Consider the following 22,229-nt stretch of genomic DNA (forward strand, 5'->3'; position numbering starts at 1 on the left):
CATGCGCAATGGAGACAAAAGGAGGAGTCACTCGGTCCCGTGACTCGAAAGACTTCTTCGAAGAAAAACAACTTGTAACACTCCGGCCCAACACCAGATGGCGAGCTATTGCAAAACATGCGAATCTACTGCGACTGATGCCACAAACAGATGTACACTGGGTAAGTGACATTTTCATTTAAGGGCGTGTTTAGGTCTGGGGGGTTAGTAGCCAATGGCTACTAGCCCTGAGGGTGGGTACACCCTCTTTGTGCCTCCTCCCAAGGGGAGGGGGGTCACATCCCTAATCCTATTGGGGGAATCCTCCATCTGCAAGATGGAGGATTTCTAAAAGTTAGTCACTTCAGCTCAGGACACCTTAGGGGCTGTCCTGACTGGCCAGTGACTCCTCCTTGTTGTTTTCTTTGTTTCCTCCGGCCTTGCCGCCAAAAGTGGGGGCCGTGGCCAGAGGGGGCGGGCAACTCCACTAGCTGGAGTGTCCTGCAGTGCTGTGACAAAGGGGTGAGCCTTTGAGGCTCACCGCCAGGTGTGACAGCTCCTGCCTGGGGGAGGTGTTAGCATCTCCACCCAGTGCAGGCTTTGTTACTGGCCTCAGAGTGACAAAGGCACTCTCCCCATGGGGCCAGCAACATGTCTCTAGTGTGGCAGGCTGCTGGAACCAGTCAGCCTACACAGATAGTCAGTTTAGGTTTCAGGGGCACCTCTAAGGTGCCCTCTGGGGTGTGTTTCACAATAAAATGTACACTGGCATCAGTGTGCATTTATTGTGCTGAGAAGTTTGATACCAAATGTAAGGAAATGCCTCCTTGGCATGGTTGCCCCCTGACTTTTTGCCTTTGCTGATGCTATGTTTACAATTGAAAGTGTGCTGAGGCCTGCTAACCAGGCCCCAGCACCAGTGTTCTTTCCCTAACCGGTACTTTTGTATCCACAATTGGCAGACCCTGGCATCCAGATAAGTCCCTTGTAACTGGTACTTCTAGTACCAAGGGCCCTGATGCCAAGGAAGGTCTCTAAGGGCTGCAGCATGTCTTATGCCACCCTGGAGACCTCTCACTCAGCACAGACACACTGCTTGCCAGCTTGTGTGTGCTAGTGAGGACAAAACGAGTAAGTCGACATGGCACTCCCCTCAGGGTGCCATGCCAGCCTCTCACTGCCTATGCAGTATAGGTAAGACACCCCTCTAGCAGGCCTTACAGCCCTAAGGCAGGGTGCACTATACCATAGGTGAGGGTACCAGTGCATGAGCATGGTACCCCTACAGTGTCTAAACAAAACCTTAGACATTGTAAGTGCAGGGTAGCCATAAGAGTATATGGTCTGGGAGTTTGTCAAACACGAACTCCACAGCACCATAATGGCTACACTGAAAACTGGGAAGTTTGGTATCAAACTTCTCAGCACAATAAATGCCCACTGATGCCAGTGTACATTTTATTGTAAAATACACCCCAGAGGGCACCTTAGAGGTGCCCCCTGAAACTTAACCGACTATCTGTGTAGGCTGACTAGTTTTAGCAGCCTGCCACAAACCGAGACATGTTGCTGGCCCCATGGGGAGAGTGCCTTTGTCACTCTGAGGCCAGTAACAAAGCCTGCACTGGGTGGAGATGCTAACACCTCCCTCAGGCAGGAATTGTCACACCTGGCGGTGAGCCTCAAAGGCTCACCTCCTTTGTGCCAACCCAGCAGGACACTCCAGCTAGTGGAGTTGCCCGCCCCCTCCGGCCAGGCCCCACTTTTGGCGGCAAGGCTGGAGAAAATAATGAGAAAAACAAGGAGGAGTCACTGGCCAGTCAGGACAGCCCCTAAGGTGTCCTGAGCTGAGGTGACTCTGACTTTTAGAAATCCTCCATCTTGCAGATGGAGGATTCCCCCAATAGGGTTAGGATTGTGACCCCCTCCCCTTGGGAGGAGGCACAAAGAGGGTGTACCCACCCTCAGGGCTAGTAGCCATTGGCTACTAACCCCCCAGACCTAAACACGCCCTTAAATTTAGTATTTAAGGGCTACCCTGAACCCTAGAAAATTAGATTCCTGCAACTACAAGAAGAAGGACTGCCTAGCTGAAAACCCCTGCAGAGGAAGACCAGAAGACGACAACTGCCTTGGCTCCAGAAACTCACCGGCCTGTCTCCTGCCTTCCAAAGATCCTGCTCCAGCGACGCCTTCCACAGGGACCAGCGACCTCGACATCCTCTGAGGACTGCCCCTGCTTCGAAAAGACAAGAAACTCCCGAGGACAGCGGACCTGCTCCAAGAAAAGCTGCAACTGTGTTTCCAGCAGCTTTAAAGAACCCTGCAAGCTCCCCGCAAGAAGCGTGAGACTTGCAACACTGCACCCGGCGACCCCGACTCGGCTGGTGGCGATCCAACACCTCAGGAGGGACCCCAGGACTACTCTGATACTGTGAGTACCAAAACCTGTCCCCCCTGAGCCCCCACAGCGCCGCCTGCAGAGGGAATCCCGAGGCTTCCCCTGACCGCGACTCTTTGAACCTAAAGTCCCGACACCTGGGAGAGACCCTGCACCCGCAGCCCCCAGGACCTGAAGGACCGGACTTTCACTGGAGAAGTGACCCCCAGGAGTCCCTCTCCCTTGCCCAAGTGGAGGTTTCCCCGAGGAACCCCCCCCTTGCCTGCCTGCAGCGCTGAAGAGATCCCGAGATCTCTCATAGACTAACATTGAAAACCCAACGCTTGTTTCTACACTGCACCCGGCCGCCCCCGCGCTGCTGAGGGTGAAATTTCTGTGTGGACTTGTGTCCCCCCCGGTGCCCTACAAAACCCCCCTGGTCTGCCCTCCGAAGACGCGGGTACTTACCTGCAAGCAGACCGGAACCGGGGCACCCCCTTCTCTCCATTCTAGCCTATGCGTTTTGGGCACCACTTTGAACTCTGCACCTGACCGGCCCTGAGCTGCTGGTGTGGTGACTTTGGGGTTGCTCTGAACCCCCAACGGTGGGCTACCTTGGACCAAGAACTAAGCCCTGTAAGTGTCCTACTTACCTGGTTAACCTAACAAATACTTACCTCCCCTAGGAACTGTGAAAATTGCACTAAGTGCCCACTTTTAAAACAGCTATTTGTCAATAACTTGTAAAGTATACATGCAATTTTTATGATTTAAAGTTCCTAAAGTACTTACCTGCAATACCTTTCAAATGAGATATTACATGTAGAATTTGAACCTGTGGTTCTTAAAATAAACTAAGAAAAGATATTTTTTTATAACAAAACCTATTGGCTGGATTTGTCTCTGAGTGTGTGTACCTCATTTATTGTCTATGTGTATGTACAACAAATGCTTAACACTACTCCTTGGATAAGCCTACTGCTCGACCACACTACCACAAAATAGAGCATTAGTATTATCTATTTTTACCACTATTTTACCTCTAAGGGGAACCCTTGGACTCTGTGCATGCTATTCCTTACTTTGAAATAGTACATACAGAGCCAACTTCCTACACCAAACTTCCCAGTTTTCAGTGTAGCCATTATGGTGCTGTGGAGTTCGTGTTTGACAGACTCCCAGACCATATACTCTTATGGCTACCCTGCACTTACAATGTCTAAGGTTTGGCTTAGACACTGTAGGGGCACAGTGCTCATGCACTGGTGCCCTCACCTATGGTATAGTGCACCTTGCCTTAAGGCTGGAAGGCCTGCTAGAGGGGTGTCTTACCTATACTGCATAGGCAGTGAGAGACTGGCATGGCACCCTGAGGGGAGTGCCATGTCGACTTACTCATTTTGTTCTCACTAGCACACACAAGCTGGTAAGCAGTGTCTGTGCTGAGTGAGGGGTCTCCAGGGTGGCATAATACATGCTGCAGCCCTTAGAGACCTTCCCTGGCATCAGGGCCCTTGGTACCAGAGGTACCAGTTACAAGGGACTTACCTGGATGCCAGGGTGTGCCAATTGTGGATACAAAAGTACAGGTTAGGGAAAGAACACTGGTGCTGGGGCGTGGTTAGCAGGCCTCAGCACACTTTCAATTCAAAACATAGCATCAGCAAAGGCAAAAAGTCAGGGGGTAACCATGCCAAGGAGGCATTTCCTTACAACGTACATCTACAGCACTGCATGCCACAAACCGATTCATACTGTGTAAGTAAGATTTTCCTTCTAAGACCATCTCAGAGGAAACCAGAAGATGGAGGATAATGCACAGCCTGTAAATCTTTAAGTGAGCTATTGCACTAATTCGTTTTCTCTTTACATTGAATGGCAATATGCAGCTGTAAAGAAATGGCTCCCTGTTGCAGTTACCCCCCACTTTTTGCCTGATACTGATGCTGACTTGACTGAGAAGTGTGCTGGGACCCTGCTAACCAGGCCCCAGCACCAGTGTTCCTTCACCTAAAATGTACCATTGTATCCACAATTGGCACACCCTGGCATTCAGATAAGTCCCTTGTAACTGGTACTTCTAGTACCAAGGGCCCTGATGCCAAGAAAGGTCTCTAAGGGCTGCAGCATGTCTTATGCCACCCTAGAGACCCCTCACTCAGCACAGACACACTGCTTACAAGCCTGTGTGTGCTAGTGAGAACAAAATGAGTAAGTCGACATGGCACTCCCCTCAGGGTGCCATGCCAGCCTCTCACTGCCTATGCAGTATAGGTAAGACACCCCTCTAGCAGGCCTTACAGCCCTAAGGCAGGGTGCACTATACCATAGGTGAGGGTACCAGTGCATGAGCACTGTGCCCCTACAGTGTCTACACAAAACCTTAGACATTGTAAGTGCAGGGTAGCCATAAGAGTATATGGTCTGGGAGTCTGTTTTACACGAACTCCACAGCACCATAATGGCTACACTGAAAACTGGGAAGTTTGGTATCAAACTTCTCAGCACAATAAATGCACACTGATGCCAGTGTACATTTTATTGTAAAATACACCACAGAGGGCACCTTAGAGGTGCCCCCTGAAACTTAACCAACTATCTGTGTAGGCTGACTGGTTCCAGCAGCCTGCCACACTAGAGACATGTTGCTGGCCCCATGGGGAGAGTGCCTTTGTCACTCTGAGGCCAGTAACAAAGCCTGCACTGGGTGGAGATGCTAACACCTCCCCCAGGCAGGAGCTGTGACACCTGGCGGTGAGCCTCAAAGGCTCACCCCTTTGTCACAGCCCAGCAGGGCACTCCAGCTTAGTGGAGTTGCCCGCCCCCTCCGGCCACGGCCCCCACTTTTGGCGGCAAGGCTGGAGGGAACAAAGAAAGCAACAAGGAGGAGTCACTGGCCAGTCAGGACAGCCCCTAAGGTGTCCTGAGCTGAAGTGACTCTAACTTTTAGAAATCCTCCATCTTGCAGATGGAGGATTCCCCCAATAGGGTTAGGATTGTGACCCCCTCCCCTTGGGAGGAGGCACAAAGAGGGTGTACCCACCCTCAGGGCTAGTAGCCATTGGCTACTAACCCCCCAGACCTAAACACGCCCTTAAATTTAGTATTTAAGGGCTACCCTGAACCCTAGAAAATTAGATTCCTGCAACAAGAAGAAGGACTGCCCAGCTGAAAACCCCTGCAGCGGAAGACCAGAAGACGACAACTGCCTTGGCTCCAGAAACTCACCGGCCTGTCTCCTGCCTTCCAAAGATCCTGCTCCAGCGACGCCTTCCGAAGGGACCAGCGACCTCGACATCCTCTGAGGACTGCCCCTGCTTCGAAAAGACAAGAAACTCCCGAGGACAGCGGACCTGCTCCAAGAAAAGCTGCAACTTTGTTTCCAGCAACTTTAAAGATCCCTGCAAGCTCCCCGCAAGAAGCGTGAGACTTGCAACACTGCACCCGGCGACCCCGACTCGACTGGTGGCGATCCAACACCTCAGGAGGGACCCCAGGACTACTCTGATACTGTGAGTACCAAAACCTGTCCCCCCTGAGCCCCCACAGCGCCGCCTGCAGAGGGAATCCCGAGGCTTCCCCTGACCGCGACTCTTTGAACCTAAAGTCCCGACGCCTGGGAGAGACCCTGCACCCGCAGCCCCCAGGACCTGAAGGACCGGACTTTCACTGGAGAAGTGACCCCCAGGAGTCCCTCTCCCTTGCCCAAGTGGAGGTTTCCCCGAGGAATCCCCCCCTTGCCTGCCTGCAGCGCTGAAGAGATCCCGAGATCTCTCATAGACTAACATTGCGAACCCGACGCTTGTTTCTACACTGCACCCGGCCGCCCCCGCGCCGCTGAGGGTGAAATTTCTGTGTGGACTTGTGTCCCCCCCGGTGCCCTACAAAACCCCCCTGGTCTGCCCTCCGAAGACGCGGGTACTTACCTGCAAGCAGACCGGAACCGGGGCACCCCCTTCTCTCCATTCTAGCCTATGTGTTTTGGGCACCACTTTGGACTCTGCACCTGACCGGCCCTGAGCTGCTGGTGTGGTGACTTTGGGGTTGCTCTGAACCCCCAACGGTGGGCTACCTTGGACCAAGAACTGAGCCCTGTAAGTGTCTTACTTACCTGGTTAATCTAACAAATACTTACCTCCCCTAGGAACTGTGAAAATTGCACTAAGTGTCCACTTTTAAAACAGCTATTTGTCAATAACTTGAAAAGTATACATGCAATTTTTATGATTTAAAGTTCCTAAAGTACTTACCTGCAATACCTTTCGAACAAGATATTACATGTTAAATTTGAACCTGTGGTTCTTAAAATAAACTAAGAAAAGATATTTTTCTATATAAAAACCTATTGGCTGGATTTGTCTCTGAGTGTGTGTACCTCATTTATTGTCTATGTGTATGTACAACAAATGCTTAACACTACTCCTTGGATAAGCCTACTGCTCGACCACACTACCACAAAATAGAGCATTAGTATTATCTATTTTTACCACTATCTTACCTCTAAGGGGAACCCTTGGACTCTGTGCATGCTATTCCTTACTTTGAAATAGCACATACAGAGCCAACTTCCTACATTGGTGGATCAGCGGTGGGGTACAAGACTTTGCATTTGCTGGACTACTCAGCCAATACCTGATCACACGACAAATTCCAAAATTGTCATTAGAAATTGATTTTTTGCAATTTGAAAAGTTTTCTAAATTCTTAAGACCTGCTAGGGCCTTGTGTTAGATCCTGTTTAGCATTTCTTTTAGAGTTTAAAAGTTTGTAAAAGTTTGAATTAGATTCTAGAACCAGTTGTAGATTCTTAAAAAGTATTCCAACTTTTAGAAGCAAAATGTCTAGCACAGATGTGACTGTGGTGGAACTCGACACCACACCTTACCTCCATCTTAAGATGAGGGAGCTAAGGTCACTCTGTAAAATAAAGAAAATAACAATGGGCCCCAAACCTACCAAAATACAGCTCCAGGAGCTTTTGGCAGAGTTTGAAAAGGCCAACCCCTCTGAGGGTGGCAACTCAGAGGAAGAGGATAGTGACTTGGAGGAAAATTCCCCCCTACCAGTCCTATCTAGGGAGAACAGGGTCCCTCAAACCCTGACTCCAAAAATAATAGTCAGAGATGCTGGTTCCCTCACAGGAGAGACCAACACCTCTGAAATCACTGAGGATAACTCCAGTGAAGATGACCCCCTGTTAGCCAGGATGGTCAAAAGATTGGCTTTGGAAAAGCAGCTCCTAGCCATAGAAAGGGAAAGAAAAGAGATGGGCCTAGGTCCCATCGATGGTGGCAGCAACTTAAATAGGGTCAGAGATTCTCCTGACATCCTAAAAATCCCCAAAGGGATTGTAACAAAATATGAAGATGGTGATGACATCACCAAATGGTTCACAGCTTTTGAGAGGGCTTGTGTAACCAGAAAGGTAAACAGATCTCACTGGGGTGCTCTCCTTTGGGAAATGTTCACTGGAAAGTGTAGGGATAGACTCCTCACACTCTCTGGAAAAGATGCAGAATCTTATGACCTCATGAAGGGTACCCTGATTGAGGGCTTTGGATTCTCCACTGAGGAGTATAGAATTAGATTCAGGGGGGCTCAAAAATCCTCGAGCCAGACCTGGGTTGATTTTGTAGACTACTCAGTAAAAACACTAGATGGTTGGCTAACTGGAAATGAAGTGTGTGACTATGTTGGGCTTTATAATTTGTTTATGAAAGAACACATTTTAAGTAACTGCTTCAATGAAAAGTTGCATCAGTATCTGGTAGACCTAGGTCCAATTTCTCCCCAAGAATTGGGAAAGAAGGCAGACCACTGGGTCAAGACTAGGGTAACCAAAACTTCCACTGGGGGTGACCAAAAGAAAGGGGTTACAAAAACTCCCCAGGAGAAAGTGGGTGACACTAGAAACAAAGAAAAAGAGTCCTCTGTAGGCCCCCAAAAACCAGAACAGGTGGGTGGGCCCCAAGACACAACCCAAAACAAAGGTGGGTACCAGGGTAAGAACTGGGATGCCACTAAGGCATGGTGCCACAACTGTAAACAGTCTGGGCACCACACCAAGGACACTTCCTGTCCCAAAAACAAACCCCAGAACAAAATTCCAGGGGTAACCAGTGTAGCCATGGGAGATGACTCCTCAGATGAGGAGGTCTTCATAGCCTTCAACTGGAAACAGGGCCCAACAGGTGAGTTGGAGATTCCAGAGGGAAGTAGACACTTCCACCACCTACTGGTGAATGGAATCCCAACCACTGCCCTGAGAGACACTTGTGCCAGTCACACTATTGTGCATGACAGGCTGGTGCTCTCGAACCAGTACATCCCAGGTGAGACTGCCAGGGTAAGAGTTAGCCTAGACAGGGTCACTAAGAGGCCTGTGGCTTTAGTGCCCATAGAAGTGGGTGGCACTCTTAGCTGGAGAAGGGTAGTAGTCAGTACCGACCTTCCCCTTGATTGTCTCCTTGGAAATGACTACCCAGAGGTTAGTCAGAGCCCAAGAGGGGAACTGGTCCAGTGCCAGTCCTCTCCCAAGGATTCTGGAAGTCCTGCCTCTGCAGTAAATGCAAGCAGGCCCCAGAAGAAGAAGAAAAGAAAACAGAGTAGGAAGGGTGGACAACCTTTAGCCAAGGTTACAGCAAGCCAAGGAGATTCTGCTCCAGTAGGGGAGAACTCCAAAAATGGCCCTGATAAAGTCCAACCTGACCCACAAGAAGTCCTGGCTAGTCAGGCAACTGTTAAACCTGAGTGGGTGGCTCCTCAGCTAACAGAAGAAAGAGTGGAAGAAGGGTGTTTACTACAAGATGTGGTAACCCCCCACTCTAATACAGCAGACAGGCAACCTGAACCCAAAGAGGCCTGTAACTTAGCCCCTTCCCTTTTAGGTGAAGAGCTAAAGGTGTGGTTCTGGGCACTGACAGCTGTCAGTGGCCTCTGCTGGGTGTTAGCCTTTATGGCTGCACTATCCTTAGCATGGTGGTCTGACCCCATGCCAAATAGCAAGTTAGGCCCCCTGACCCTATTAGTCATGGTGGGGTTACTCCAGCTCTGGGTAACCTCTCTGGGTAAGCTAGGGGTAACCCTGGCCAAGATAAGGTTAGCAGAGGTGGATACCTCTAAGACCAAAATAGAAAGAATGGGTGGAGACATTGAAGAGGCAGACAAGAGGCAATTCAGACTAGGTCCTATCACTGTGGAAGTGGGTCAGTTCCCCAAAGGGAATGACCTGAACAGAAGGATGTAAGGCAGAGTAGGCCCTGCAACTAACCAGCCTATTTCTCCTACTCTTCCTCGCCTGACAGACTAGGAAGACTCTCCCAGCTTGGGCTGAGTCTCCTGGCCTGTGGGCTGGGGGGGGCTTGTGTAAAGAAATGGCTCCCTGTTGCAGTTACCCCCCACTTTTTGCCTGATACTGATGCTGACTTGACTGAGAAGTGTGCTGGGACCCTGCTAACCAGGCCCCAGCACCAGTGTTCCTTCACCTAAAATGTACCATTGTATCCACAATTGGCACACCCTGGCATTCAGATAAGTCCCTTGTAACTGGTACTTCTAGTACCAAGGGCCCTGATGCCAAGAAAGGTCTCTAAGGGCTGCAGCATGTCTTATGCCACCCTAGAGACCCCTCACTCAGCACAGACACACTGCTTACAAGCCTGTGTGTGCTAGTGAGAACAAAATGAGTAAGTCGACATGGCACTCCCCTCAGGGTGCCATGCCAGCCTCTCACTGCCTATGCAGTATAGGTAAGACACCCCTCTAGCAGGCCTTACAGCCCTAAGGCAGGGTGCACTATACCATAGGTGAGGGTACCAGTGCATGAGCACTGTGCCCCTACAGTGTCTACACAAAACCTTAGACATTGTAAGTGCAGGGTAGCCATAAGAGTATATGGTCTGGGAGTCTGTTTTACACGAACTCCACAGCACCATAATGGCTACACTGAAAACTGGGAAGTTTGGTATCAAACTTCTCAGCACAATAAATGCACACTGATGCCAGTGTACATTTTATTGTAAAATACACCACAGAGGGCACCTTAGAGGTGCCCCCTGAAACTTAACCAACTATCTGTGTAGGCTGACTGGTTCCAGCAGCCTGCCACACTAGAGACATGTTGCTGGCCCCATGGGGAGAGTGCCTTTGTCACTCTGAGGCCAGTAACAAAGCCTGCACTGGGTGGAGATGCTAACACCTCCCCCAGGCAGGAGCTGTGACACCTGGCGGTGAGCCTCAAAGGCTCACCCCTTTGTCACAGCCCAGCAGGGCACTCCAGCTTAGTGGAGTTGCCCGCCCCCTCCGGCCACGGCCCCCACTTTTGGCGGCAAGGCTGGAGGGAACAAAGAAAGCAACAAGGAGGAGTCACTGGCCAGTCAGGACAGCCCCTAAGGTGTCCTGAGCTGAAGTGACTCTAACTTTTAGAAATCCTCCATCTTGCAGATGGAGGATTCCCCCAATAGGGTTAGGATTGTGACCCCCTCCCCTTGGGAGGAGGCACAAAGAGGGTGTACCCACCCTCAGGGCTAGTAGCCATTGGCTACTAACCCCCCAGACCTAAACACGCCCTTAAATTTAGTATTTAAGGGCTACCCTGAACCCTAGAAAATTAGATTCCTGCAACAAGAAGAAGGACTGCCCAGCTGAAAACCCCTGCAGCGGAAGACCAGAAGACGACAACTGCCTTGGCTCCAGAAACTCACCGGCCTGTCTCCTGCCTTCCAAAGATCCTGCTCCAGCGACGCCTTCCGAAGGGACCAGCGACCTCGACATCCTCTGAGGACTGCCCCTGCTTCGAAAAGACAAGAAACTCCCGAGGACAGCGGACCTGCTCCAAGAAAAGCTGCAACTTTGTTTCCAGCAACTTTAAAGATCCCTGCAAGCTCCCCGCAAGAAGCGTGAGACTTGCAACACTGCACCCGGCGACCCCGACTCGACTGGTGGCGATCCAACACCTCAGGAGGGACCCCAGGACTACTCTGATACTGTGAGTACCAAAACCTGTCCCCCCTGAGCCCCCACAGCGCCGCCTGCAGAGGGAATCCCGAGGCTTCCCCTGACCGCGACTCTTTGAACCTAAAGTCCCGACGCCTGGGAGAGACCCTGCACCCGCAGCCCCCAGGACCTGAAGGACCGGACTTTCACTGGAGAAGTGACCCCCAGGAGTCCCTCTCCCTTGCCCAAGTGGAGGTTTCCCCGAGGAATCCCCCCCTTGCCTGCCTGCAGCGCTGAAGAGATCCCGAGATCTCTCATAGACTAACATTGCGAACCCGACGCTTGTTTCTACACTGCACCCGGCCGCCCCCGCGCCGCTGAGGGTGAAATTTCTGTGTGGACTTGTGTCCCCCCCGGTGCCCTACAAAACCCCCCTGGTCTGCCCTCCGAAGACGCGGGTACTTACCTGCAAGCAGACCGGAACCGGGGCACCCCCTTCTCTCCATTCTAGCCTATGTGTTTTGGGCACCACTTTGGACTCTGCACCTGACCGGCCCTGAGCTGCTGGTGTGGTGACTTTGGGGTTGCTCTGAACCCCCAACGGTGGGCTACCTTGGACCAAGAACTGAGCCCTGTAAGTGTCTTACTTACCTGGTTAATCTAACAAATACTTACCTCCCCTAGGAACTGTGAAAATTGCACTAAGTGTCCACTTTTAAAACAGCTATTTGTCAATAACTTGAAAAGTATACATGCAATTTTGATGATTTGAAGTTCCTAAAGTACTTACCTGCAATACCTTTCGAACAAGATATTACATGTTAAATTTGAACCTGTGGTTCTTAAAATAAACTAAGAAAAGATATTTTTCTATATAAAAACCTATTGGCTGGATTTGTCTCTGAGTGTGTGTACCTCATTTATTGTCTATGTGTATGTACAACAAATGCTTAACACTACTCCTTGGATAAGCCTACTGCTCGACCACACTACCACAAAATAGAGCATTAGTATTATCTATTTTTACCACTATCTTACCTCTAAGGGGAACCCTTGGACTCTGTGCATGCTATTCCTTACTTTGAAATAGCACATACAGAGCCAACTTCCTACAGCAGCCAAAGAGCTAAGAAATCTACTCTATATTATATCTTAATACTAGTCCCATTGAAAAGACTTGATTTCTTTTTTTGCAGCCTGGCGCCATCGACTACAGCAGTCAGCTGCTTGCACCAGGTGGTCGGTTGATGAGCTGGGGTAAAGGAAGCAGTGGGGGCACCGGAGCTAAGCCTTCAGAACCAGGTAGGCTTTCAGAACCATCTCATGCAGCTTGAGAAAGAAAGAGTAATGCCCCCTGCATAAGCCTGCATGCATGCCTGGCTTAAAGATGTCCCATTCGCCGGTGTGAGATGATGAAAAGCTCATTGCGGTACTTTGTGCCCCGTCCCTAGTGCATTCTTTCCTGTGGCTCAAGTTAAGAATCATTTCCATCCACACAAGACCTTGGGCCCTCGTTTGTAGACTTGTTAATATTCGTGATTGCTTGTTGCTGCACAAATAGTACAGCATTTGTTACCTTCAACATACTAGTGTTCCCATTGAGGTGGCACTTCACCCTGGAAGTAAGTCATGTATATGGTTGTTCGCACTTTTGCTAGGCTTCCTCAGAGGGGTGTCTTCACAGCTCTGGTCCTGTCCATGTAGTGTCACAACTCAGAAATCATTTTTTCAATTGCTTAGCTCCTGAGCCTGGACGTCCTGGAACAAGTACTTTAAACAGGTTTTCGGCACTTCAGCAACCAACCTCCGACCGGGATCCTGGTAGAGTGATTCAGCGGTAGGTGTCTTGACTCATTCAAATGTGAACATGAGAAACATTGTAGAGTATGGAGACCTCATTAGGAGGCAGTGTTTAAAGAATGTATATATTTTGTAATGGACAGCGGATTCGTTTGAGAGGTCTTGGGATCTGCTAGTGTCTCCTGAAAAGTGACAGAAGGCTTGGAGTAGAGGAAGGCTTTGAATTCCAACGGCCTTATTTGAAATTAGAAAAAAAATGTATCGGTCTGCCATCTAGATACTGCTTTTTGCAGAACTAAAAAGAATAAACATTAGCTTTTTCAACTTTCCATTTCACTTGATCTGAAGCAATCTTGATGAACAACGCTGTTGTACTGAACCGGAGTCCTTATTAACAATTGTTCTTTTGAATTCTGCTGCACTTAACTCTTCACTGAATGCTTTTCTCGTCCTTGAGAACCGTCAGTGGTTTTTTTTCCCTCTACTTTTAGCACCCTGGGTAGATGAATCACGAAGCGGCAGCTCTTGTCCGCAGTCTTAACTTAGTTGCCCCCATCACAATGCCTTGTTTCTACTGGTTCCCTGCCTGAACCGCCGGCCAGAAATGTAATGTTGCATTATGTCATTCTGCGTGGCTTGAAAGCTCACTGAGGCTGTCATGGAAGTTCTCATTGTGTTCAAAGCACGTTTTTTTAATTTTTTAACCACTATTGAATTCACAAAAGACTTGATACGCTTCATATCGAGTCGTATACAAAATTAACTGTCAATGCCTACCTTTTGGAATCTCACCTGTCTGCACTTAAACGTTTCCCCTAATGCACAGGAACAGCTCCAGTCGTGAAAGGTTGGACAAAGACCGGGACCGTGGCGACAGGTTCGAGCGCCTGGAGCGCGGCAGCGAGCGGAGCGATCGCTTCGACAGAAGTGAAAAGGGTGACCGGTTCGAGAGGCCAGAGCCTATGGAGAGGCTAGACCGGATGGATCGCAACAGACCGACAGTCACGAAACGGAGCTATAGCAAAGAAACGGAGGACCGGAGCAGGGAGCGGGAGGCTCGGATCCCCCAGGAGGCGGTGAGGAAGGTGGCTAGCATGACTGAGCAGAGAGACCGCAGTAAGGAACTTGGTAAGTCGGGCTCATCCAGATCTCATCCTCCATTTTTGACCTGCGTATGAATTTGAAAATTATTTTCCTGAAACTTTCCTCAATATGGAATGCACGTGTGCATAATAGAGTATTTGAAGCTTGCTGAGTTTGTTGAAATTGGAAAGGAGAGTGGTGGTCTGGAAGGGGGTCCACTCCTTCCATCTACCACCCTATTTGAAAGTACTGGTGTGACCTGTTGCTTAGAAAATGTTATAGGTATATCTTCGTTTTCACATTGTAAGTTGCCTGTGCACGTGTTTAGTATCTAAAATTGCAAAATTTAGGCCTCCCATCAGATATGTGGGAAAAAGTGGCTGTAGGTTAGGAATTGTTATGGTCTGTATCTACGAGACCTTTTGTTTCTGTGTATTTGCTCCTATTTCCGCCTTTAACCTTCTGTCCCTGTGTTGTCAGCCTCTATCTCCTGTCTCCCAATCCGAAATAAACAAAAATGCACACATGCTTCCTCTCTAGCCAGCAATTAAAACAAGCATTTGCAATGCAATGGGTCTCGCACTTTTTCGAGTTAGAGCTATTAGCAGTTGTAAACACCCAGCCGTACTTTTATTGCCTTAAATGGGAAAAAAACTAGCGCGATCCCGCTGCTAAACAAGTGAGATTGCGCTGCGTAAAAAGAGAAAAAGTAGTCCACAAACCGGACGGAAAACAGCGAGCCTCATATGTTTTCAGTACTTGCTCGCTGCGCTTGAGGAGGGCTAACCACCTGAAAATGCTTGACGTATGCGTGCCTTCCACTAATGAAAGCAAGCAGATTTTAAAAGGCAAGCCCATGAACCAATGAAGGACACCTTACCTGACATGGGTGGGGCTCCAAGCCCTTTTCTAACTACTACGTCTCGCAAGCGCATGGTACGCAGGCTCGGACCTAAAAAGAAGCTAGGACGCACCTGTGTTGGCCACATCATGTGTTGGTTTTTTAAAAACTTTCAGCAATACTGCTGTACAACATTGCTCAACTATATTAACAAAGCCAGTAGCTCTCTTAGGTGAGACCTTTTAGCTTTGCCAGTGTCTGCTGCGTTTGTTTGGCCTTGGGGTTTTCAGATGCAACCAATGCACTTGCACACTTAGGAACACTTACCAACCCCAAATCAACACACCCACGACTGAAAGACCGCATATCCTACTAAATGCCTTGAAGTGATGGACAGGGTATTGTGATCTGAATTGTTACATTTCATTAAATAGACCCGTCTTTTTCCGAGACAGAATTAAGTTAATATTTGGAAAATGACAATGCTGGGAATGGTCTGGAACAGTGGTTCCCAAACTGGTCCAGGGACTCATGGGGGCACCGCAAGGCCTCTTCGGGGGTCCCTGACTGCTTAGAAAATTAAATAATAACAGATGAAGTCCCGGCTTTCAGTAATGACTCAAAGGTTGGGGGGGGTGGATTTCCCTGGATTCCAATAATGATAAAGTGGGGGTCCACAGGAGTCAAAAGGTTGGGAACCACTGGTCTGGAAGCTACTCCTTTATAATTCAGAAAGCAGCACAGTTTCTTGTTCGCCCCCTAAAACCTGCTGTTTAGCTTCAGCTTCATGGGTAACTTGATGCACTCGCTGTTTTCAGCTTGTGTGAATTCTTTCAGTTAATTACATTCTACCGCTGACCTAATATGCCTTAGTGGATCCAGGACTTTGGTTCACCCTCCTTTAAATCTTAATCAGAAATTTCTCAATCTACTAACAGGGTGGTCAGCACCAACAGAATAGGCAGAAGAATAACGCATGCACCGTTTTAAAATATATTCTGAGTGGCAATTGTGAGCTGAACCTGCCCAGCACAGGTCGGGCTGCTTCCTGAAGGAATTCTGAGATCAGTGTTTAGGGGTCACTTTCTGTAGGAAGTTGGCTCTGTATGTGCTATTTCAAAGTAAGGAATAGCATGCACAGAGTCCAAGGGTTCCCCTTAGAGGTAAAATAGTGGTAAAAATAGATAATACTAATGCTCTATTTTGTGGTAGTGTGGTCGAGCAGTAGGCTTATCCAAGGAGTAGTGTTAAGCATTTGTTGTACATACACATAGACAATAAATGAGGTACACACACTCAGAGACAAATCCAGCCAATAGGTTTTGTTATAGAAAAATATCTTTTCTTAGTTTATTTTAAGAACCACAGGTTCAAATTTAACATGTAATATCTTGTTTGAAAGGTATTGCAGGTAAGTACATTAGGAACTTTGAATCATTTCAATTGCATGTATACTTTTCAAGTTATTCACCAATAGCTACTTTAAAAGTGGACACTTAGTGCAATTTTCACAGTTCCTGGGGGAGGTAAGTTTTTGTTAGTTTTACCAGGTAAGTAAGACACTTACAGGGTTCAGTTCTTGGTCCAAGGTAGCCCACCGTTGGGGGTTCAGAGCAACCCCAAAGTCACCACACCAGCAGCTCAGGGCCGGTCAGGTGCAGAGTTCAAAGTGGTGCCCAAAACGCATAGGCTAGAATGGAGAGAAGGGGGTGCCCCGGTTCCGGTCTGCTTGCAGGTAAGTACCCGCGTCTTCGGAGGGCAGACCAGGGGGGTTTTGTAGGGCACCGGGGGGGACACAAGCCCACACAGAAATTTCACCCTCAGCAGCGCGGGGGCGGCCGGGTGCAGTGTAGAAACAAGCGTCTGGTTCGCAATGTTAGTCAATGAGAGATCAAGGGATCTCTTCAGCGCTGCAGGCAGGCAAGGGGGGGCTTCCTCGGGGTAACCTCCACTTGGGCAAGGGAGAGGGACTCCTGGGGGTCACTTCTCCAGTGAAAGTCCGGTCCTTCAGGTCCTGGGGGCTGCGGGTGCAGGGTCTTTTCCAGGCGTCGGGACTTAGGTTTCAGAGAGTCGCGGTCAGGGGAAGCCTCGGGATTCCCTCTGCAGGCGGCGCTGTGGGGGCTCAGGGGGGACAGGTTTTGGTACTCACAGTCGTAGAGTAGTCCGGGGGTCCTCCCTGAGGTGTTGGTTCTCCACCAGCCGAGTCGGGGTCGCCGGGTGCAGTGTTGCAAGTCTCACGCTTCTTGCGGGGAGATTGCAGGGTCTTTAAAGCTGCTCCTCGAAACAAAGTTGCAGTCTTTTTGGAGCAGGTCCGCTGTCCTCGGGAGTTTCTTGTCTGTTTCGAAGCAGGGCAGTCCTCAGAGGATTCAGAGGTCGCTGGTCCCTTGGAAGGCGTCGCTGGAGCAGAGTTCTTTGGAAGGCAGGAGACAGGCCGGTGAGTTTCTGGAGCCAAGGCAGTTGTCGTCTTCTGGTCTTCCTCTGCAGGGGTTTTCAGCTAGGCAGTCCTTCTTCTTGTAGTTTGCAGGAATCTCATTGTAAGGAAATGCCTCCTTGGCATGGTTGCCCCCTGACTTTTTGCCTTTGCTGATGCTATGTTTACAATTGAAAGTGTGCTGAGGCCTGCTAACCAGGCCCCAACACCAGTGTTCTTTCCCTAACCTGTACTTTTGTATCCACAATTGGCAGACCCTGGCATCCAGATAAGTCCCTTGTAACTGGTACTACTAGTACCAAGGGCCCTGATGCCAAGGAAGGTCTCTAAGGGCTGCAGCATGTCTTATGCCACCCTGGAGACCTCTCACTCAGCACAGACTCACTGCTTGCCAGCTTGTGTGTGCTAGTGAGGACAAAACGAGTAAGTCGACATGGCACTCCCCTCAGGGTGCCATGCCAGCCTCTCACTGCCTATGCAGTATAGGTAAGACACCCCTCTAGCAGGCCTTACAGCCCTAAGGCAGGGTGCACTATACCATAGGTGAGGGTACCAGTGCATGAGCATGGTACCCCTACAGTGTCTAAACAAAACCTTAGACATTGTAAGTACAGGGTAGCCATAAGAGTATATGGTCTGGGAGTTTGTCAAACACGAACTCCACAGCACCATAATGGCTACACTGAAAACTGGGAAGTTTGGTATCAAACTTCTCAGCACAATAAATGCACACTGATGCCAGTGTACATTTTATTGTAAAATACACCCCAGAGGGCACCTTAGAGGCGCCCCCTGAAACTTAACCGACTATCTGTGTAGGCTGACTAGTTTTAGCAGCCTGCCACAAACCGAGACATGTTGCTGGCCCCATGGGGAGAGTGCCTTTGTCACTCTGAGGCCAGTAACAAAGCCTGCACTGGGTGGAGATGCTAACACCTCCCCCAGGCAGGAATTGTCACACCTGGCGGTGAGCCTCAAAGGCTCACCTCCTTTGTGCCAACCCAGCAGGACACTCCAGCTAGTGGAGTTGCCCGCCCCCTCCGGCCAGGCCCCACTTTTGGCGGCAAGGCCAGAGAAAATAATGAGAAAAACAAGGAGTCGTCACTGGCCAGTCAGGACAGCCCCTAAGGTGTCCTGAGCTGAGGTGACTCTGACTTTTAGAAATCCTCCATCTTGCAGATGGAGGATTCCCCCAATAGGGTTAGGATTGTGACCCCCTCCCCTGGGGAGGAGGCACAAAGAGGGTGTACCCACCCTCAGGGCTAGTAGCCATTGGCTACTAACCCCCCAGACCTAAACAAGCCCTTAAATTCAGTATTTAAGGGCTACCCTGAACCCTAGAAAATTAGATTCCTGCAAACTACAAGGACGACTGCCTAGCTGAAAACCCCTGCAGAGGAAGACCAGAAGACGACAACTGCCTTGGCTCCAGAAACTCACCGGCCTGTCTCCTGCCTTCCAAAGAGCTCTGCTCCAGCGACGCCTTCCAAGGGACCAGCGACCTCTGAATCCTCTGAGGACTGCCCTGCTTCGAAAAAGACAAACTCCCGAGGACAGCGGACCTGCTCCAAAAAGACTGCAACTTTGTTTCAAGGAGCAGCTTTAAAGACCCTGCAATCTCCCCGCAAGAAGCGTGAGACTTGCAACACTGCACCCGGCGACCCCGACTCGGCTGGTGGAGAACCAACACCTCAGGGAGGACCCCCGGACTACTCTACGACTGTGAGTACCAAAACCTGTCCCCCCTGAGCCCCCACAGCGCCGCCTGCAGAGGGAATCCCGAGGCTTCCCCTGACCGCGACTCTCTGAAACCTAAGTCCCGACGCCTGGAAAAGACCCTGCACCCGCAGCCCCCAGGACCTGAAGGACCGGACTTTCACTGCAGACGTGACCCCCAGGAGTCCCTCTCCCTTGCCCAAGTGGAGGTTTCCCCGAGGAAGCCCCCCCTTGCCTGCCTGCAGCGCTGAAGAGATCCCTTGATCTCTCATTGACTTCCATTGCGAACCCGACGCTTGTTCTAACACTGCACCCGGCCGCCCCCGCGCCGCTGAGGGTGAAATTTCTGTGTGGGCTTGTGTCCCCCCCCGGTGCCCTACAAAACCCCCCTGGTCTGCCCTCCGAAGACGCGGGTACTTACCTGCTGGCAGACTGGAACCGGGGCACCCCCTTCTCTCCATTGAAGCCTATGCGTTTTGGGCACCACTTTGAACTCTGCACCTGACCGGCCCTGAGCTGCTGGTGTGGTAACTTTGGGGTTGCTCTGAACCCCCAACGGTGGGCTACCTTGGACCAAGAACTGAACCCTGTAAGTGTCTTACTTACCTGGTAAAACTAACAAATACTTACCTCCCCCAGGAACTGTGAAAATTGCACTAAGTGTCCACTTTTAAAGTAGCTATTTGTGAATAACTTGAAAAGTATACATGCAATTGAAATGATTCAAAGTTCCTAATGTACTTACCTGCAATACCTTTCAAACAAGATATTACATGTTAAATTTGAACCTGTGGTTCTTAAAATAAACTAAGAAAAGATATTTTTCTATAACAAAACCTATTGGCTGGATTTGTCTCTGAGTGTGTGTACCTCATTTATTGTCTATGTGTATGTACAACAAATGCTTAACACTACTCCTTGGATAAGCCTACTGCTCGACCACACTACCACAAAATAGAGCATTAGTATTATCTCTTTTTACCACTATTTTACCTCTAAGGGGAACCCTTGGACTCTGTGCATGCTATTCCTTACTTTGAAATAGCACATACAGAGCCAACTTCCTACACTCATTTTTTAGGGTTCAGGGTAGCCCTTAAATACTAAATTTAAGGGCGTGTTTAGGTCTGGGGGGTTAGTAGCCAATGGCTACTAGCCCTGAGGGTGGGTACACCCTCTTTGTGCCTCCTCCCGAGGGGAGGGGGTCACAATCCTAACCCTATTGGGGGAATCCTCCATCTGCAAGATGGAGGATTTCTAAAAGTTAGTCACCTCAGCTCAGGACACCTTTGGGGCTGTCCTGACTGGCCAGTGACTCCTCCTTGTTGCTTTCTTTGTTCCCTCCAGCCTTGCCGCCAAAAGTGGGGGCCGTGGCCGGAGGGGGCGGGCAACTCCACTAAGCTGGAGTGCCCTGCTGGGCTGTGACAAAGGGGTGAGCCTTTGAGGCTCACCGCCAGGTGTTACAGCTCCTGCCTGGGGGAGGTGTTAGCATCTCCACCCAGTGCAGGCTTTGTTACTGGCCTCAGAGTGACAAAGGCACTCTCCCCATGGGGCCAGCAACATGTCTCTAGTGTGGCAGGCTGCTGGAACTAGTCAGCCTACACAGACAGTCGGTTAAGTTTCAGGGGGCACCTCTAAGGTGCCCTCTGGGGTGTATTTTGCAATAAAATGTACACTGGCATCAGTGTGCATTTATTGTGCTGAGAAGTTTGATACCAAACTTCCCAGTTTTCAGTGTAGCCATTATGGTGCTGTGGAGTTCGTGTTTGACAGACTCCCAGACCATATACTCTTATGGCTACCCTGCACTTACAATGTCTAAGGTTTTGCTTAGACACTGTAGGGGCACAGTGCTCATGCACTGGTGCCCTCACCTATGGTATAGTGCACCCTGCCTTAGGGCTGTAAGGCCTGCTAGAGGGGTGTCTTACCTATACTGCATAGGCAGTGAGAGGCTGGCATGGCACCCTGAGGGGAGTGCCATGTCGACTTACTCGTTTTGTCCTCACTAGCACACACAAGCTGGCAAGCAGTGTGTCTGTGCTGAGTGAGAGGTCTCCAGGGTGGCATAAGACATGCTGCAGCCCTTAGAGACCTTCCTTGGCATCAGGGCCCTTGGTACTAGGAGTACCAGTTACAAGGGACTTATCTGGATGCCAGGGTCTGCCAATTGTGGATACAAAAGTACAGGTTAGGGAAAGAACACTGGTGCTGGGGCCTGGTTAGCAGGTGTAGGAAGTTGGCTCTGTATGTGCTATTTCAAAGTAAGGAATAGCATGCACAGAGTCCAAGGGTTCCCCTTAGAGGTAAAATAGTGGTAAAAAGAGATAATACTAATGCTCTATTTTGTGGTAGTGTGGTCGAGCAGTAGGCTTATCCAAGGAGTAGTGTTAAGCATTTGTTGTACCTACACATAGACAATAAATGAGGTACACACACTCAGACAAATCCAGCCAATAGGTTTTGTTATAGAAAAATATATTTTCTTAGTTTATTTTAAGAACCACAGGTTCAAATTTAACATGTAATATCTTGTTTGAAAGGTATTGCAGGTAAGTACATTAGGAACTCTGAATCATTTCAATTGCATGTATACTTTTCAAGTTATTCACAAATAGCTATTTCAAAAGTGGACACTTAGTGCAATTTTCACAGTTCCTGGGGGAGGTAAGTTTTTGTTAGTTTTACCAGGTAAGTAAGACACTTACAGGGTTCAGTTCTTGGTCCAAGATAGCCCACCGTTGGGGGTTCAGAGCAACCCCAAAATTACCACACCAGCAGCTCAGGGCCGGTCAGGTGCAGAGTTCAAAGTGGTGCCCAAGACGCATAGGCTAGAATGGAGAGAAGGGGGGTGCCCCGGTTCCGGTCTGCTTGCAGGTAAGTACCCGCGTCTTCGGAGGGCAGACCAGGGGGGTTTTGTAGGGCACCGGGGGGGACACAAGCCCACACAGAAATTTCACCCTCAGCGGCGCGGGGGCGGCCGGGTGCAGTGTAGAAACAAGCGTCGGGTTTGCAATGTTAGTCTATGAGAGATCTCGGGATCTCTTCAGCGCTGCAGGCAGGCA

The 22,229-nt window shown here is 49.7% G+C and overlaps 1 protein-coding gene across 8 annotated transcripts in view; it reads left to right on the forward strand.

The window, feature by feature from the left end:
* EIF4G1 (eukaryotic translation initiation factor 4 gamma 1) overlaps positions 1–22,229 on the forward strand; it is a 723,480-nt gene that overhangs the window by 591,224 nt on the left and 110,027 nt on the right. For all 8 annotated transcript variants that reach the window (XM_069212975.1, XM_069212971.1, XM_069212974.1 and 5 more), the window contains 3 exons: positions 12,490–12,595; positions 13,034–13,130; positions 13,920–14,221. In XM_069212975.1, the coding sequence (XP_069069076.1) occupies positions 12,490–12,595; positions 13,034–13,130; positions 13,920–14,221 (505 nt within the window). The remainder of the gene's footprint in view (positions 1–12,489; positions 12,596–13,033; positions 13,131–13,919; positions 14,222–22,229) is intronic.

The sequence above is a fragment of the Pleurodeles waltl genome, chromosome 11 (assembly GCF_031143425.1).
Source record: "Pleurodeles waltl isolate 20211129_DDA chromosome 11, aPleWal1.hap1.20221129, whole genome shotgun sequence".
Classification (NCBI taxonomy): domain Eukaryota; kingdom Metazoa; phylum Chordata; class Amphibia; order Caudata; family Salamandridae; genus Pleurodeles; species Pleurodeles waltl.